Source organism: Sapajus apella, unplaced genomic scaffold, assembly GCF_009761245.1.
Source record: "Sapajus apella isolate SASKATOON/1434 unplaced genomic scaffold, GSC_monkey_1.0 scaffold48, whole genome shotgun sequence".
Lineage (NCBI taxonomy): Eukaryota > Metazoa > Chordata > Mammalia > Primates > Cebidae > Sapajus > Sapajus apella.
In genome coordinates, this window is record NW_022436988.1 from 3,966,192 (window position 1) to 3,985,647 (window position 19,456).

Genomic DNA, 19,456 nt, shown 5'->3' on the forward strand with positions numbered 1-19,456 from the left:
ACAGGCATGAGCTACCACGCCTGGCCTAAAAAATTATAATTATTTTAAGATCAGTAAGACACTGCAGTGACTATCGCCCAAGGCCACTTCTTTGTTCACTGAGCTGTCATCTGTCTGCACCCCACCGCCATTCAGAGGCCTGTGGCCAAGAGTCCTCGGTAGCTTCTGCCACCACCAAACAGACCCGGGTCCTCCAGAATGGCACTGAGAGACCCTGAGGACTGCAGGGCTGGGGGCAGATTCAAGCAGAGATGCCACAGAAGGTGCTCCTCTCCACCCTCCTTTTCCCAAGCCCCCTCCCTTGTTGATGTCCTTATTACCCTTCAGCCGCCCCCTCCTGGGCCTTCTCAGAGCAATCCTCACCCACACGAGGTCACCTCTGTCACCTGTCATTCCTCCACTGGGAGGGAAACAGCCATCTCCACATTCCTCCTGTCCAAAAATACCTTTCCAGCCAGCCCCCATCCCGCCATCACGAGGCTGAAATGCCAGCAGTCTCATTGCTTTGGGTTAAACAAAGCTACGGCTGCAGTTTCCAGAAGCCAAGTCTGTGCTCCTAACTTCCCCTCTCCCCGCCCCGCCCCTGCAACCTACTGAGGGGGGTTTGCTGGGCGGGCAGATGTCCCAGAAAGGAAGGAAGCCTGGCCCAGAGGGGCACCCTTTCCGTCTCTGTGCCTTGGCCCATTCTGTTCCCCGCCGCTGGATACCCTACTCCCATTCTCCACCTGCTGAAGGCTTCCTCCTCCCCAAAGACGCAGTTCTAATGTCACCCCTGCAGAAGGCCACCCCTTCCACCAGCCGGCATCCCCTGAGCCACGAGCACCGCCGCCGGGATCTTCCGCACAGACCGGCGGCGTGGGAGGCAGGGGTCTGGCCGGGGCGCCGGGATTCCCGCGGGGCCCCACGGCCACTCGGGCTTGCATTTCTGGGGGTCAGGCACGGGGGCCGGAGGCGGTTGCCCGGCAGCGGCGCAGGGACGGCGGGAAGAACCGGGACGGAGGGGCGCTGCCACCCGCTGACCCCTGCTGTGCTCGGAGCCGACCCCGGCGCCGGCCCCCCGCCCCTCGGCGCCCCCGTGCGGGGGAACCTCGGGCCCGCAGATCGGGGGGCCATCCGGGCCCCGCCGTCCCACCTCCTCCCCGGCCGCCGCCGCCGCGGCCGCGGCTCCTGCTCCTCCTCCCGCGTCCCCGCCTCCGCGGCCGCCGGCCCCTGCCGCTCCCGCTCCCGCCGCCGCCGCCGCCGCGCAGCCGATCGGGTCACCGCCACCGCCGCGGCCTCCATGACACCGTCCGCGCGGGTGGCGCGTCGCCCGGCCCGAGAGCCAATCGCAGGCCCAGGCCAGCCCCCGCGCCGCGCTCGGCCAATGGGAAGTGCGCAGCGCTCACGCCGCGCTGGGAAGGGACTCCCGGCCACCGGGCCCCGCGGCGGGGACTTTGTAGCGGAGACAGCCCGGGGGCGGGGCCGAGGGCGGGGCGGGGCTGCGGGCGGGGCTGCGGGCGGGGCGGGGGTCGGGGTGGGGTCGGAGGCGGGGCCGAGGGCGGGGCGGGGCTGCGGGCGGGGGTCGGGGCGGGGGTCGGGGTGGGGCCGGAGGCGGGGCCGGGGCCGGAGGCGGGGCCGAGGGCGGGGCGGGGCTGTGGGCGGGGCTGCGGGCGGGGCGGGGGTCGGGGTGGGGCCGGAGGCGGGGCCGGGGCCGGAGGCGGGGCCGAGGGCGGGGCGGGGCCGGAGGCGGGGCCGAGGGCGGGGCGGGGCCGCGCGGGGCGAGGTCGAAGGTGGGCGGGGCTGTGAGGGACGTGGTCTGGGAGAGTTCGAGCCCAGGGTTCGCCGTCGTTGTTGTTGTTGCCCATCTTTGGGTATGAGTCCAGGGTTCTAGAAGGCTCTAGGAGACTTCGGAAGCCCCCAATCTGCGAGGTCCCTCTCGAGCCTCACCAGCCTCATTTTTCGAACAAATTAAGGTTGATCCCAGAGAGATGAAGCAATCTCCCAAAGAGCACAAAGTCACCAAATGGTGAAAATGACACTAACTCGTCCAGCTAATCCCTATTAAAAGATCATTTTCAGGCCGGGCGCGGTGGCTCTCGCCTGTGATCTGAGCACATTGGGAGCCGGGCGTGGTGGCCGGCGCTTGTAATCCCAGCTACTTGGGAGGCCGGGACAGAAGAATCACTTGAACCTGGGAGGCGGAGGGTTGCAGTGAGCCGAGATCGCGCCACTGCACTACAGCCTGGGGGACAGAGCGAGATTCCTCCCTCCCAGAAAATGAAAAATCAGAAAAAGGTAAAATCCTGATTCTCTTTACAATATAAATATCAACACATGTTAAAGATTTTATTCTACTCGTTAATCAACCAAGGAACCAGACCAGTGTTATTATTTAATATATATCCGGTCCAAAGGGGACTCCCAAGAGAGGCTCCTGTTGGAAATGGAGCCCGGAAGTGGATGTGGGAGCAGGCAGAAGGTGTCTTTCCACGGCTGGGCATAGAGGTGGGGACAGGGGAGGTTGTGGCACCCCTACTGCACAAGACAATGTGCATGTCCCTCAGATCCTCACAACCTACAAATAGATGTAAAAAAAAAAGACTATGAGGCCAGGCGTGGTGGCTCACGCCTGTAATCCCAGCACTTTGGGAGGCCGAGCTGGGCAGATCGCCTGAAGTCAGGAGTTTGAGACCAGCCTGGCCAACATGGTGAAACCTTGTCTCTACTAAAAATACAAAAATTAGCCAGGTGTGGTAGTGTATGCCTGTAATCTAAGCTACTCGGGAGGCTGAGGCCAGAGAGTCACTGGAACCTGGAAGGCAGAAGCTGCAGTGAGCCGAGACTGTGCCACTTCACTCCAGCCTGGGCGACAGAGGGAGACTCCGTCTCTAAAAGAAAAAAAAGATGATGAAAGTTAGTATCTGACCACGTGGGAGCTGGTGCCCTATGTAGGTTGCATAGTTTTCCAGTGAAACACAGATTTCTTTCCACAGCCCCAAACCCGTGTTCAACAGTAGTAGTTGCTATGCCCCTAAGTGTGCAGGGCCTGGAGTGGCGCCTCTGCAAGGGTGGCACTGCCCACATCTTAGGCACAGAAGGAGTTCACAGGAAACATGATAAAACAGAGGCCTGGAAGCTAGAATCCAAGGCTGGGCCCCACAGGACAGGCCAAGGCTCTCCTCCCTCCAGGACCCAACGCCCTTCCGCAACGAGGAGCTTCCAGTGCTGGGCTGCAGCTGCTCCCCGAGCCAAGCTGACTGGGCCTTTCTTATTGTTGCAGACTTTGAACTTTATGAGGCTCCAAGCTTCCATAAACGCCAAGGGTGGGAACCGTGACTAAGGTTGTTGAATATGGGCCATGGTGCAGGCCAGCCAGTTAGGCAGGAAGGACGAGCCAGGGGACACGCTGACCCCTGGGGACGACAGAGATGGCAGAGGCCTCTTCCCTGGGGCTTCAGCCCTTGCAGTGGGCGAGGGCAGTGGATCAGCAGGCTCACTCCTGCCGTGTTCAGGAGTGCATCGGACGTAGTCAGTCTTGATTAGGTACGTGTCTGCCCAGGTATTCCCAAGCCCTCACCTGTAGCTTAGCAATAAAAATTGATAAACTTTCATCCTGCCCAGGTTAGAACACGGTTCTAAGGGATACTTTGAACAGCTCTTGGATAATGCCTAGTCTCTGGAAAAAAATATGCCCAAACCTCCCTTCTCATCTCTCCTTTCCAAAGAGCAGGCATCTGGTCTAGAAGAGCAAGAAGGTGAAAGTCGCCCACAGGTCCCTGAGGACAGAGAGGACTCAGACCTTGTGGCCTCTTGTTAGCCCCTGTGGCTCCTGGTCCCTCTGGGGGTCAGGCCAAGCCCGGAGGGGCCATGTCTGCCCTTGAGCTCACATTGGCTCACGCTGGGGCTCTGGACCCATTTGAGGCCTGAGTGGGCCCTGTAAAACCCTAACCTTCTAGGGTTTCCAGGTGAAATACAGAGCAACCAGTTAAATCTGAACTGCAAATAAATGACACCCGGGACATAGGACAGGCGTATACTAAGAAGTTATTGCATAGTTATCTAAAATTCAAACTGAACTAGGACGCTGCCTGTGCGTTTGCTCAGTCTGGCATTCCTACCTGTGAATCTGCACTACAGCCTCAGGAGAGCCACCCTGTCCTGTTATAGGGGCCCCTCTGACCCCCCGCTGCAGGCTCTCGGCTGTCCCGGCCTCTGCTCACAGCAGTAGAGGAAGCCTGGTTGGTTCAGGACAGCTGAGCCTGGGGCCTCCCGCCTGACCGTGCTGCTCCATCAGCTTCCTGTTGCGGGTGCCCCCGGCCCCCCGAAGTGCCTGCACTTGCTGCCGCACCACCCCTCAGCCATGCCCGGAGTGGGCATCTAGACTCATACCTGCATGCTCTGTCTTCCTCTGCCTCCTCCCTCATGGCCCCCGGGGTAGCCAGAAATGAGAACCAGGCGAATGGACACCACCTGCCTCCCACGCCCGACTTGGTTGCTGAGGTACTGAAGAGTGTGGCAGGAACTGCTGCTTGTCCCCAGTATTCCTTCCTCACCCACACTTGAGGAATGGAAGCCCCACACTTTTGCTGACTACATGGTAGCCCAGATCAAGACAGCATTCCTCAGCGGCAGCACTTACACTTTCCGTGTATACTTACTTGTGAGAAAGTTCTGGTTTACGAAACAAGAAACAAAGTGATGTGTGCAATTGCACTTGTGCCTGCAAAAAAAGGAGGCATGCCCTCCACTTCTTCCTCGTGTCTGCTGGTCACCAGCTAGGGACAAGGATGTGATGGCAGGAACTGTGGCAGCCATCTGAGACCATGAGATGGAAGCCACTTGTGGAAGGGGTACGAGGGGCCTAGGTCCCCAACAGCAAGACCAGTGTCACCCTGGACTGCTTATGTCCAGACTTTATTTTTATTATTATTATTTTTTGAGACAGAGTCTCACTCTGTCGTACAGGGTGGAGCACAGTGGCATGATCTAGGCTCACTGCAACCTCCAGCTCCTGGGTTCAAGTGATTGTCCTGCCTCAGCCTCCCAAATAGCTGGGACTACAGGCGCCTACCACCATGCCTGACAAATTTTTTTGTATTTTTAGTGGAGACAGGGTTTCACCATATTGTCCAGGCTGATCTCAAACGCCAGACCTCAGGTGATCTGCCCACCTCAGCCTCCCCACCTGAGCAACCGCACGCGGCCAGCCCAGACTCTTAAGTGAGAGAAATACCCTTCTGTAAATACCCTTCTGTCTTATTTAAGCTGATACTATCTTGGCGGTTTTTGCAGTAGCTATATCTGACTAAGATGAGTGGGGTGAATCCCGGAATTTAGACAAACCTCTCAAAACTGCAGTCTGCTTGCAAGGCTGCTATCTTTTTTTGTTATTCAAAATCTTCTTACCTTGTTCATTCTGATTGCATTCCTTCTGCAATAGATCTCACCGTCTCTTCATTCAGATGCGTGGCTCAGACCAGCTGGAGGAAAAGCAAAAAGCACATGTAAAACTTTCAAGCCTGGACGTGGTGGCTCGCGCCTGTAAAATTCCAGCACTTTGGGAGGCCAAGGCGGGAGGATCGCTTGAGCTCAGGACTTGGAAAGCAGCCTCGGCAATACGAAGAAACCCCATCTCTCCAAAAAATACAAAAAATTATCCTGGCTTGGCGGTGTGTGCCTGTAGTCCCAGCTACTCGGGAGACACTCACATCTCTAAAGAAAATTAGCCAGGCATTGTGGCACACACCTGGGTTCCCAGCTACTCTGGAGGCTGAGGCAAGAGGCTAGCTGAGCCAGGAGTGAGGCTGCAGTGAGCCGTAACGGCATCACTGCACTCCAGCCTGGGTGACAAAGCGAGGGCCTGTCTCTTAAAAAAATCTGAACCAGCTGGGCGTGGAAGCTCACTCCTGTAATCCCAGCACTTTAGGAGGCCAACATGTTTGAATCACTTGAGTTCAGGAGTTCAAGACCAGCCTGAGCAACGTGGCAAAACCCCATCTCTACAGAAAAATACAAAAAATTAGCCAGGTATGGTGGCATGTGCCTGTAGTCCCAGCTACTCCGGAGACTTCAGTAGGAAGCTTGCTTGAGCCCAGGAGGTCAAGGCTGCAGTGAGCTGAGATGCCACCACTGCACTCCAGCCTGGGTGACAGAGCAAGACCCTGTCTTAAAAAAAAAAAAAAAAAACAGCTGGAGACACACACAAAAAAACTTCAAGCTGCACAGCCTGTAATGTCAGAGCCCTTTGGACCTGTGTTACATCTTCCATGACAATCCCCTTAAGCCTTTTGTTCATTTCAATCATGCTTTTTTTTTTTTTTGGGACGAAGTTTCGCTCTCATCTTTCAGGCTGGAGTGCAATGGCACGATCTCGGCTCACTGCAATCTCCGCCTCCTGGATTCAAGCGATTCTTCTGCCTCAGGCTCCTGAGTAGCTGCGATTACAGGCATGCACCACCACACCCAGCTAATTTTGTATATTTAGTAGAAATGGGGTTTCACCATGTTGGTCAGGCTGGTCTCAAACTCCCGACTTCAGGTAATCCGCCTGCCTCGGCCTCCCAAAGTGCTGGGATTACAGGCGTGAGCCACCACGCCCGGCCAATTATGCTCTTTTCTTCCTGGTGTGTAGGGGTCTGGTGCATGGTCCAGATGCTCATATTTTGCCTTTGCTGTCTGTAAACGGAGCGAATATGTGTGCTGCTTGTCTTTGAACTCCTTCAGCCTCTCTTGCAGTATCAGAATGTTACAATTCAGTGTGGTCAGATGGATTTATATCGTCCTCTGTGACTTTGCTTTTTCCCCAGTTTAGCAGCGCTGTCCCTCTGCAAGGTCACGAAGGCGTTCTCCTGCATTTTTGGCAGAAGAATAATTCTAGCTTGATTGTGTGGGGTTTTTTTGTTTGTTTGTTTGTTTTACATCTACAGATTCAGATGCCTTTCGGGAAGTAGGTCTTCCGTATTTCATCTGCCTTTTTGGTTATTGACATACTCGGTTGGACTTTTCTTTCTTTCTGGGCCAATTTTGCTGATTACTGTTTTCCTAGAAAAGTGTCCATTTCATCAAGGTTTTCGAATTTGGGATATTAAGTTGTTCCCGGTCATCTGTTTTCATCTCTTGGTGATGCTGTCTCTTTGTGTTTATTTGTGTCTTCTTCCTTTTTTTCTTCATGCTTTTTTGCTGAAGGACTGTCTTTTCATCTCTTCAAAAAACGAGCTATTTTGTTCTGTTTTCTGTTTCACTAATCTCTACTTTTAATATTTTTGTGCTCTTTGGATTTATGTCATTGTTTTTCTGGGTTTTTCTTGTTTGGTTTTTTGGGGTGTGTGTGTGTGTGTGTGTGTGTGTGTGTGTGTATTTGTTTGGTGGTTTTTTTTTTTTTTTTTTTTTTGAGCCAGGATCTCACTCTGTCACCCAGGCTGGAGTTCAGTGGCAAGATCTCAGCTCACTGCACCCTCTGCACCCCCAGGCTTACGCGATCATCCCCCCTCAGCCTTCCCAGTAGGTGGGACTACAGGTGCATACCACCACGCCCCGCTAATATTTTTTTTGCAGAGACAGGGTTGCACCACGTTGGCCAGCTGGTCTTGTACTCCTGGGCTCAAGCGATGCTCCCACTTCGGCCTCCCAAAATGCGGAGATTACAGGTGTGAGCCCCCGGCCTGGCCATTTTTCTGGTTTCAAAAGTGGAAAGTTAAGTCCACCTTTTCTTAATTTCTGTTCTCTTTTATTTTTATTTTTTATTTTTCCATAGGTTGTTGGGGCACAGGTGGTGTTTGGTTACATGAGTAAGTTATGTAGTAGTGATTTGTGAGATTTTGCTGCACCCATCACCTGAGAAGTGTACACTGCACCCTTGTAGTCTTTTATCCCTCGCCCCTCCCACCCTTTCCCCCAAGTTCCCAGAGTCCGTTGTGTCATTCTCATGCCTCTTCGTCCTGCTAGCTTAGCTCCCACATGGCAGTGAGAACATACGGTGTTTGCTTTTCCATTCCTGAGTTACGTCACTTAGAATAATAGTCTCCAGTCTCATCCAGGTCACTGCAAATGACGTTGATTCATTCCTTTTTTATGGCTGAGTAGTATTCCATCATATATATTTACTACATATATAATTAACTGCGTACCCACTCACTGAATGATGGGCATTTGGCTTATTCCACGATTTTGCACTTGTGAATTGGGGTTCGCTTATTTTCAAATCTTTTTTGTTTTCAAATGCATGCAGTTTCAGGGACACGTGTCCCTCTGAGAATCACGTCTCTTGTTACCCCATAGATTTTGATGGGTAGTGTTTTATTTTCATGAAGTTCTAAATACTCTGTAATTCCTACCTTTAGCTCCTCCTTAACACATAAAAAAGTCCTTAATTTTACTGTAGTAACGTTCATCAGCCTTTTCTCTTACGATTTGCAGTTTTGTGGATTTTTCTAAAGATATTTCCTTACTTCATTCATGGCCTTATGGCCTACGCCATCCTCTGTCATTTTCTACAAGCATTATTGTTTTGCTGTTAACCTTCAAATCTGCAGCTCACCTGGAATTGCCTCTATTTATGACGTGACGGAAGGGGACACGTTTTATTTTATTTTTATCCTGTCCCTCCGGGCATCACATGATTTCCAGAAAGGCTCCTTCATGGCTCTGCAGTGCCCCCTTCTGGAAAGTCGTGCACCCACACGGGCCCGAGTCCTCTCTTCCATTTGTCTGTCTTTGTGCCAATCCTAGAGTCTTCATGTCAAAGCTTTAAAATAAATCTTGATACTTAGCAGCACAAGTCCTCACACCCCGGTTTTCTCCAAGATTAACAGGGATAGTATTGGTCCTTATATTTCCATATAACTTTTATTTTATTTTATGAGATGCAGTCTCACTCTGTCTCCCAGGCTGGAATGCGGTGGTGCAGTCGTGGCTCACCGCAACCTCCACCTCCCAGGTTCAAGCGATTCTCCTGCCTCAGCCTCCCAAGTAGCTGGGACTACAGGCACACACCACCACACCCAGCTAATTTTTGTGTCTTTAGTAGAGATGGGGTTTGGCCATGTTAGCCAGGCTGGTCTTAAACTCCTGACCTCAGGTGATCCGCCAGCCTCGGCCTCCCAAAGTGCTGGGGTTACAGGTATGAGCCATTGTGCCCGGCCCCATATAACTTTTTAAATCATACTTTCTATTTCTTTCTTCTTTTTTGAGATGGAGTCTCGCTCTGTCGCCCAGGCTGGAGTACAGTGGTACTCTGTACCCTGCCTCCTGGGTTCAAGTGATTCTTCTGCCTCGGCCTCCCAAGTAGCTGGAATTAGAGGCAGGGGCCATGATGCCCACCTGATTTTGTATTTTTAGTAGAGGCGGGGTTTCACTCTATTGGCCAGGCTGGTCTGCAACTCCTGACCTCAAGTGATCTGCTTGCCTCAGCCTCCAAAGTGCTGAGATTACAGGAGTGTGCCACTGAGCCTAGCCGTTCTGTTGATATCTGTTGGAATTTGGACTGAGATAAAATTGAAATCCCAGGTTGGGAAAACATTGACATCATTATGGAGTTGGGTTTGCCAGCATGCGAGTATGGGATATTCTTCCATGGAGGCCAAGCCGATGCAGCACCCACATCTCGTGCTGGGCGCGGGGGAATAGGTGACCAGAAGGCTGAGCTGCTGTCTTTGAGGGTCTCACAAAGCCAAGCTGAGGCCATGCTGCCTGCAGGCTGCTCCTCGCGCATGACTGAACACAGCAGTGTTGCACAGGATCACATTAGCTGGAGGACTGCCCGTCAGCCCGGTGATACTTTCCGGGAGCTGTGCCGCATTTGGAGATTCTTCCAACCCAGACCCCCTTCCTTGCCCTGTCTTTCCCACATGCTCTAAGCTCTCCACTGCAACCTCCACCCCTCTTTATTCCTCACAGCCATTTCCCTACATAAATCTCATGGACTTCCTATGCTGTCTTGGCATCCTTTCAGAGACTAAGAATCCATGTGCTGTCCGTGGATTTGATTCTATACTTCTTACAGTTCTGTGTACAGGTCTTACACATCAATTGTTAGATTTGCCTCTGGGACCAGGCGCAGTGGCTCATGCCCCTAATCCTAGGACTTTGGGTGGCAGAGTGGGCAGATCACTTGAGGTCAGCAGTTTGAGATGAGCCTGGCCAACATGGTGAAACCCCATCTCTACTAAAAATACAAAAAATTAGCTGGGCGTGGTGGTGGGACCTGTAATCCCAGCTACTCAGGAGGCTGAGGCAGGAGAATCGCTTGAACCTGGGAGGCGGAGGTTGCAGTGAGCTGAGATTGTGTTACTGCATTTCAGCCTGGGCAACAGAGCAAGACTCCATCTCGAATATGTGTGTCTGTGTGTATGTGTGTGTGTGTGTGTGAGAGAGAGAGAGAGAGAGTATATTTGCCTCTGGGTAAATGACATTTTGTAAGTGGCCTCTTTGATGAGTTAAAGATGGCTGCAGATTCTCTGCATCTCCTCCCATGACAAGGTGAAGTCTGTTACCCACCCCTTCCCTGGGCTGGCCCTGTGACTGGCTGGAGGGGCCACCGTGTGACTCCGAGGCCTGGTCCCAGTAGGTCTGGCAGATTCCTCTCCTGCCCTCTTGGCACGCTGTGCTGAGAGCGCCACGCTCTGAAGAAGCCTGGGATGAAAGAGGATGGGGGGAGAGAGACATAGCTGTCTCAGTCCTTTCAGCTGAGGCCCTAGACTCCTGCGTGAGGCCATCATAGGCCACCTGGCTCCAGCTGAACTGCCTGCTGCAGAAAGCCCCATGAACGAGCCAAATAAAGCCAGCAGATCCACCTGCCGACCCCCACGACGTGACCGGCGAGGAACTGATGTTTCTCCTTCAGCTACTAGGCAGGTGGTTTGTTCTGCAACAATGTAATTAATTCGGGACAGGCTTGCCTCAAAGATACTGCAAGTTCAATTGAGTCCATCAAAGTAAAGTAAATATTGCAATAAAGTGACGATGTGGTTCAGCTGTGTCCCCACCCAAATCTCATCTTGAATTCCCACGTGTTGTGGGAGGGACCCAATGGGAGGTCATTGAATCATGGGGCCAGGTTTTTCCCGTGCTGTTCCTGTGATGGTTAATAAGTCTCACAAGATCTGATGGGTGTAAAAAGGGGAGTTTCCTTGCACAAGCTCTCTTCCCTTGTCTGCCGCCATGTGAGATGTGCCTTTCACCTTCTGCCATCATCGTGAGGCCTCCCCAGCCACATGAAACTGTAAGTTCATGAAATATCTTTCTTTTGTAAATTGCCCAGTGTCGGGTATGTCTTTATCAGTAGCATAAAAACAACTAATACAAGTGAGTTACAATGTTTTGGTTTCCTGGGGTCTATAAAAGCTACGTTTGTGGGCTGGGCACCTTGGCTTAAATGTAATCCCAGCACTTTGAGAAGCTGAGGCAGGAGGATCAGTTGAGCCCAGGAGTTCAAGACCAGTCTGGACAACATTGTGAGACCAGGTCTCTACAAAAAACAAATATTAGCAGGGCGTGGGGGTGCACGCCTGTTGTCCCAGCTGTTCGGGAGGCTGGAGCGGGAGCATGGCTTTAGTCTGGGGGTTGGAGGTTGAGGGGAGCTGTGTTGGCGTCACTGCACTCCAGCGTGCACAACAGAGTGAGACCCCATCTCTGAAATAAAAAAAAATTAATTTTAAAGTTATGTTTACATTATACTGCAGTCTATTAAGTGTACAATAGCATTGTGTCTTAAGAAACAATGTACTCACATTAATTTAAAAATACATTATTGTGGCCGAGTGTGGTGGCTCACGCCTGTAATCCCAGCACTTTGGGAGGCTGAGGCGGGTGGATCATCTGAGGTCAGGAGTTCAAGACCAGCCTGGCCAACATGGTGAAACCCCGTCTCTACTAAAAATACAAAAAATTAGGTGGGCATGGTGGTAAACGCTTGTAATCCCAGCTACTCAGAAGGCTGAGGCAGGAGAATCACTTGAACTCAGGAGGCGGAGGTTGTAGTGAGCCGAGATCCACTGCAGTCCAGTCTGGGCAACAAGAGCAAAACTCCGTCTCAAAAAAAAAAAAAAAAAAAAAAAAAGTTGTTGCTAAAAATTGCTAGTGATTATCGAAGCCGTCAGCAAGTCTAGTTGTCATAATTTTGCTGGTAGAGGATATTGCCTCAGTGTTGGTGACTGCTGACTGTCCGGGGTGATGGCTACTGAAGATTAGGTAATTTCTTAAAATGTGACAACAGGGCTGGGCACCATGGCTTATGCCTGTAATCCCAGCACTTTGGGAGGTCGGGGCAGGAGGATTGCTTGAGCCCAGGAGTTGAAGACCAGCCTGAGCAACATGGCAAAACGCCATCTCTACAAAAAATAAATAAATAAATTAGCGAGATGTAGTGGAACAGCTTGTAGTCACAGCTACTGGGGAGGCTGAGGTGAGAGGGTCACCTGGGGAGGTCAAGTCTGCAGTGAGCCGTGATTGCACTACTGCACAACCTGGGCAACAGAGTGAGACACTGTCTCAAAAAAAAAAAAAAGCAATGAAGTTTGCCACACCGAGGGACTCTTCCATCCCGGAAAGATTTCTCCACAGCATGCAGTAATGTGCATTTTACCCACAGAAGAACCTCTTTCAAAGTTAGAATCAGGCCAGGCGTGGTGGCTCAAGCCTGTAATTCCAGCTCTTTGGGATTCAAAGTGATCAGTTGAGGTCAGGAGTTCGAGACCAGCCTGGGCAACGTGGTGAAACCCCACCTCTACTAAAAATACAAAAATTAGCCAGGCATGGTGGCAGGCACCTGTAATCCCAGCCACTTGGGAGGCTGAGGCATGAGCAATGCTTCAACCCGGGAGACGGAGGTTGCAGTGAGCCAAGATCATGCCATTGCACGCCAGCCCGGGCGACAGAGCGAGACTCCATCTCAAAACAAAACAAAACAAAACAAAATTAGAATCAGTCCTCTCAAACCCTGCTGCTGTTTCGTCAGTTACATGTATGGACTATTCTAAATCCTGTGTTGTCATTTCAACAACGTTCCTGGTATCTTCACCAGGAGCAGATTCTCTGCTCATCCGTAAGAAGCAGCTCCCGTCCATTTTAGTCTGATCGTGAGGTTGCAGCAAGTCAGGGCCATCTTCAGGCTCCACTCTAATGCTAGTTCCTTCCTCCACTGGGATTTTGGGCCCCTCCAAGGCATCCATGAGGATTGGAATCAAGCTCTTTCAAACTCCTGTTAATGTTGTTATTTTGGCCCCCTCCCATGAATCATGCATGTTCTTAGTGTCATCTACGATGGGGAATCTTTGCCAGGAGGTTTTCAGCTTACTATCCCAGATCCATCAGAGGAATCGCTGTCTATGGCAACTATAGCATCACTATTAATATATATATGAGATATGTTTTTTCATCTGAGAGATACTTTATTTTTTTGAGACAGAGTCTTGCTCTGTCGCCCATGCTGGAGTGCAGTGGCACAGTCTTGGCTCACTGAAACTTTGCCTCCCAGGTTCAAGCAGGACTCCTCCCTCAGCTTCCCGAGTAGCTGGGATTACAGGCATGCACCTGGTTCTGTGTGTGTGTGTGTGTGTGTGTGTGTGTGTGTGTGTGTGTATTTGTATTTTTAGTAGAGACGGGGTTTTGCCATGTTGGCCAGGCTCGTCTCGAACTCCTGACCTCAGGTGATCCACCCCCCTCAGCCTCCCAAAGTGCTGGCATTACAAGTGTGAGCCATCGACCTGGCCCCATACTTTATTTTAAACTAAAATAGCTAGCTTCTATTTAAATATTTTTTCCATAATAAAGACTTATAGCTTTTTATGCTAGTTTGGGGGTTTTTTTGTTTGTTTTATTTTGCTTTTCTGAGACAAGTTCTGGCTCTGTGCCCAGGCTGGAGTGCAGCTGGTACGATCGTGGCTCCCTGCGACCTCAACTTCCTGGGCTAAAGAGATTGCCTCAAAAAAAAAAAAAAAAGACAACAATGATATTTGCTACACCTCCCCCTTCAGCCTCCTGAGTAGTTGGGACCACAAGCACATGACACCATGCCCAGCTAATTTTTGTATGTTTTGTAAAGGTGGGTTTTCACCGAGTTACCCAGGCTGGTCTTGAACCTCTGGGCTCAGATGATCCACCTGCCTTGGCCTCCCAGAGTGCTGAGATTACAGGCATTAGCCACCATCCCCAGCAGCTAGCTTGGTTTTTCATACCAGAGAGATCACATGTGCACCTCACACAATGTATATTAGGCAGAATTCAAAACACAATGTGCTCATTTCCCAGCCCCAACCACCATCACTTCTCCCCCGCCTGTTTTTCTCCAGATTTTTTTTATACCTTAAGTTCTGGGGTACATGTGCAGAATGTGCAGGTTTGTTACATAGGTATACATGCGTGACGGTGGTTTGCTGCACCCATCACCCCAACATCTACACTAGGTATTTCTCCTAATGCTATGACAGGCCCTGGTGTGTGGTGTTCCCCTCCCTTTGTCCATGTTCAACTCCCACTTATGAGTGAGAACGTGTGGCGTTTGGCTTTCTGTTCTTGTGTTAGTTTGCTGAGAATGATGGTTTCCAACTTCATATCCCTGCAAAAGACGTGAACTCATCCTTTTTTATGGCTGCATGGTATTCCGTAGTGTATATGTGCCACATTTCCTTTATCCAGTCTATCATTGATGGGCATGTGGGTTGGTCCCAAGTCTTTGCTATTGTGAACAGTGTCGCAATAAACATACGTGTGCATGCGTCTTTATAGTAGAATGATTTATAATCCTTTGGGTATATACTCAGTAATGGGATTGCTGGGTCAAATGGTATTTCTAGTTCTAGATCCTTGAGGAATCGCCACACCGTCTTCCACAATGGTTGAACTAATTTACACTCCCACCAACCATGTAAAAATGTTCCTATTTCTCCACATCCTCTCCAGTATCTGGTGTCTCCTGACTTTTTGATGGTGGCCATTCTAACTGGCATGAGATGGTATTCATTGCAGTTTTGATCTGCATTTCACTAGTGGCCAGTGATGATGTGCTCTTTTTCATGTTTGTTGGCTGCATAAATGTCTCCTTTTGAGAAGTGTCTGTTCATATGCTCCGCCCACTGTTTGATGGGGTTGATTTTTTTCTTGTAAATTTAAGTTCTATGTGGATTCTGGATATTAGCCCTTTGTCGTATGGGTAGACTGCAAAAATTTTCTCCCATTCTGTAAGTTGCCTGATCACACTGATGATGGTTTCTTTTGCTGTGCAGGAGCTTTTGTTTAATTAGATCCCATTTGTCTATTTTGGCTTTTGTTGCCATTGCATTTGGTGGTTTAGTCATGAAGTCTTTGCCCACACCTATGTTATTGCCTAGGTTTTCTTCTATGGTTTTTATGGTTTTGGGTCTTACATTTAAGTCTAATCCATTTTGAGTTAATTTTTGTATAAGGTGTAAGGAAGGGGTCCAGTTTCTGCTTTCTGCATATGGCTAGCCAGTTTTCCCAACGCCATTTATTAAGTAGGGAATTCTTTCCCCATTGCTTGTTGTTGTCAGGTCTGTCAAAGATCAGATGGCTGTAGATGCATGGTGTTACTTCTGAGGCCTCTGTTCTGTTCCATTGGTCTATATCTCTGTTTTGGTGCCAGTACCCAGATTTTTTTTTGTGGTAACACACACGTAACATAAGATTTGCTATCTTGCCGGGCGCGGTGGCTCAAGCCTGTAATCCCAGCACTTTGGGAGGCCGAGGCGGGTGGATCACGAGGTCAAGAGATCGAGACCATCCTGGTCAACATGGTGAAACCCCGTCTCTACTAAAAATACAAAAAATCAGCTGGGCATGGTGGCGCATGCCTGTAGTCCCAGCTACTCAGGAGGCTGAGGCAGGAGAATTGCCTGAACCCAGGAGGCGGAGGTTGCGGTGAGCCGAGATCGCGCCATTGCACTCCAGCCTGGGTAACATGAGTGAAACTCCGTCTCAAAAAAAAAAAAAAAAAAAAAAAGATTTGCTATCTTAGCCATTTGAAGTGTACCCCTGAGTGGTGGTGGGATTTTCCTCTGATGTGGCCTTTAGCTCTCCCCTGGAGAGCAGCTGTAAACTCGAGCCCTCACAGGGCTCCAGGGGAAGTCCTGGTGGGTGTCTGCAGTACGCCTTTCATGGGAGCCTTCTTTTTTTTTTTTTTTTTCCCCAAGATGGAGTCTCACTCTGTCACCTAGGCTTGAATGCAGTGGCGCAATCTCAGCTCACTGCAACCTCCACCTCTTGGAATCAAGCGATTCTCCTCCCTCAGCCTCCTAAGTAGCTGGGATTACACCATGTGTGGAGGCACGTGCCACCACACCGGGCTAATTTTTGTATTTTTAGTAGAAATAGGGTTTCACCATGTTGTCCAGGCTGGTCTTGAACTCCTGGTCTCAGGTGATCTGTGCCCCTTGGCCTCCCCAAGTGGTGGGATTACAGGTGTGAGCCTCCGTGCCCAGCCTTGGGAGGCTGCTTTATTCTGGTGGACGGCCTGATGCCTACGTGTGACCCAGTGTCCTTCTCCCAGGAAACTCATTTCCACTGGAAGCCCTTGTGGCTCTTGTGTGACCTGTGTCCCTACCAAGACAGCCACTCTCTAGAAGAGCCCTGGCCAGGAGGCATTAGGTTAAAGGCAGCATCATTACAGAACACATGATGTATCAGGAGCAGTTTATTACTCACAGACTCTGGAGAGAACAGGGTACCTGAGAGGGCAATGAGCAGTCCAGAGACAGCAGGGAATTCACCCAGCCTCAGCGGGAGAGGATGTGTGTACGTGGCAGGGGGATGGGAACCGTGGGCTCAGACCCACATTAAGGCTCATGGGCGTTACCTTATTCTTTTTTGTAGGGGTTGTGGATTGCTAGTTTAAAGAAAACACACACAAAAGCGGAACTTATTTCCCTGACTCTGGTGTTGGCCGTTAGGTTTTTGTCGCAGTCAGCAGTGGTGGGGTGTGCTGGGTTTGGGGTCAGTGTGACGAGGAATAGCGGCTGTAACACAGCCCCGCGAGGTGGGGGTTTTAAGGCCAAGGGTGACATGGCATGTTTCAGAAGAGAACTCTGCTGCTTCCAATATTACATTCTAGCCCTGGTCATTTTCTTTGAAGAGTGTTGGTTTTGTTTTTTGTCTGTTTTGCTTCGTTTGAGGCAGAGTCTGGCTCTGTCTCCCAGGTTGAAGCGCGGTGATGCAGTCGCTGCAAACTCCGCCTCCTGAGTTCAAGCGATTCTCCTGCCTCAGCCTTCCCAGTAGCTGGGCTTCCAGGAACCCAGCACCACACCCGGCTAATTTTTATATTTTTAGTAGAGACAGGGTTTCACCATGTTAGCCAAGCTGGTCCTGAACTCCCGACCTCAGGTGACCTTGGCCTCCCAAAGTGCCGAAATGACAGGCATGAGCCACTATGTCTGGGCCGATAAAGTGATTTTAAATTAAGGCATGTACATTTTTGGTAAGACTTTATGCTGTGGCACACTGAACAGACGAGAGCATAGCATCCACATAATTTACATATGCACTGGGAAACAGTACTGACCCAAAACCCGACATACCCCACAGCTGCTGAGCACAATGAAAACCTGATGGTTATAGCCAGAACCCCGTCGCCCCTGATGTTTCCTCCTGGAATTTTCCACCCACTGACCTCCACCCTGCTCCTCGGCTACAAACGCCCACCTGCCCATGCTGTGCTCCAGGTTGAGCCCAGCCTCTTTCCTCCACTGCAGGACCCCGTAGCCATGGTCCCTGTAGCTGTCTCAATGCTCCTGATAAGGTCTGCCTTACCATGCCTTAACGAGCGTCACTACATAATGCCTTCTTTAACAATTTGTCCAGGTGTGGTGGTTCACGCCTGTAATCCCAGCACTTTGGGAGGCTGAGGAGCAGATCACCTGAGGTCAGGAGTTCAAGACCAGCCTGGCCAACACGGTGAAACCCTGTCTCTACTAAAAATATAAAAATTAGCCAGACTTGGTGGCACATGCCTGTAATCCCAGCTACTTGGGAGGTTGAGGCAGGAGAGTTGCTTGATCCCAGGAGGTGGAGGTTGCAGTGAGCTGAGATCATGCCATTATACTCCAGCCCAGGCGACCAGAGCGAGATTCCATCTCCAGAAACAAACAAACAACAACAACAACAAAATTCACAGTTTTGAACTATCACCACAACCTAATTTTAGAACAGGTTGTCTCCCCAAAAAGAAACCAATTAGCAGTCATTTTCCAGTCCCCCCACCACACTCGTGCAGCCCGCGGAAACCTCTCATCTGCCTTCCGTCTCCACGGATGTGCCCTCCCGGGAGGTTTCATATAAATGGAATCCCACAGTATGTGGTCTTTGTGTCTGCTTTCCTTCACACAGTGGAATGTTTTGAGGTTCATTTTCTGCTGTGGCATGCATCAGTAATTCATTCCTTTTCTAGCCAAATCATACTCCATCATACAGACACACCACATTTTATTTATTCACTTACCCACGGGTGGACGTTTGTGGTGTTTTGTGTCTTCTGCTATTATGAATAATGCCGCTAGAACACTGGAGGACAAGCTTTTACGTGGGAGCTTGGCTTTGCCTCTTGCGTACACACTTAGTGGGAGTACTGAGTTATGTGGCAACTCTGCATTTAACATTCTGAGAACTTTCCAGCTGGTTTCCAAGATTATTATTTTCTTTCTTTGTTTCCTTTTTTTTTGAGACGGAGTCTTTCTGTCACCCAGGCTGGAGTGCAATGGCGCAATCTCGGCTCACTGCAACCTCTGCCTCCCGGGTTCAAGCAATTCTCCTGCCTCAGCCTCCTGAGTAGCTGAGACTACAGGCACACGCCACCGTACCTGGCTAATTTTTTGTATTTTAGTAGAGATGGGGTTTCACCACGTTGCCCAGGCTGTCTCAAATTCCTGAGCTCAGGCAATCCACACACCTTGGCTCTGTACAGTATGATGGTATATTTATCCACTGAGTTCTTAGTTTCTTTGTATCTTTTTCCTTTTTTTTTTTTTTGACAGGGTCTAGCTCTGTACCCCAGGCTGGAAGCCTGGAGTGCAGTGGTGCAATCACAGCTCACTGCAGCCTCCACCTCCTAGGTTCAAGCCATCCTCCTTCCTCAGCTGCCCAAGTAGCTGGAACTACAGGCATGTGCCACCATGCCTGGCTAATTTTTGTATTTTTTTGGTGAAGATGTGACTTCGCCATTTGGCCCTGGCTCTTAGATTAATTTGTTTTCTTTTTCACTTCTAGAGTTTCCATTTGCTTTTTTGTATCACCACCATCCTCACCACCATCATTACCACCATCATCGCCACCATCATTACCACCACCACCACCACCATCACCACCATCACCACCACCGTCACCACCACCATCACCACCACCACCACCACCATCATCACCACCACCACCATCATCACCACCACCATCATCACCACCACCATCATCATCACCACCACCATCACCACCATCATTACCACCATCATCACCACCACCACCATCATCACCACCATCATTACCA

The 19,456-nt window shown here is 50.6% G+C and overlaps 1 protein-coding gene across 4 annotated transcripts in view; it reads right to left on the reverse strand.

Moving 5' to 3' along the window:
• ENGASE (endo-beta-N-acetylglucosaminidase) overlaps nt 1–1,281 on the reverse strand; it is a 12,656-nt gene extending 11,375 nt beyond the window's left edge. For 3 of the 4 annotated variants that reach the window (XM_032241449.1, XM_032241450.1, XM_032241448.1), the window contains exon 1: nt 1,133–1,281. In XM_032241449.1, the coding sequence (XP_032097340.1) occupies nt 1,133–1,281 (149 nt within the window). The remainder of the gene's footprint in view (nt 1–1,132) is intronic. The other variant, XM_032241454.1, reaches the window with a different exon arrangement.
• Nucleotides 1,282–19,456: the final 18,175 nt, after the last annotated feature.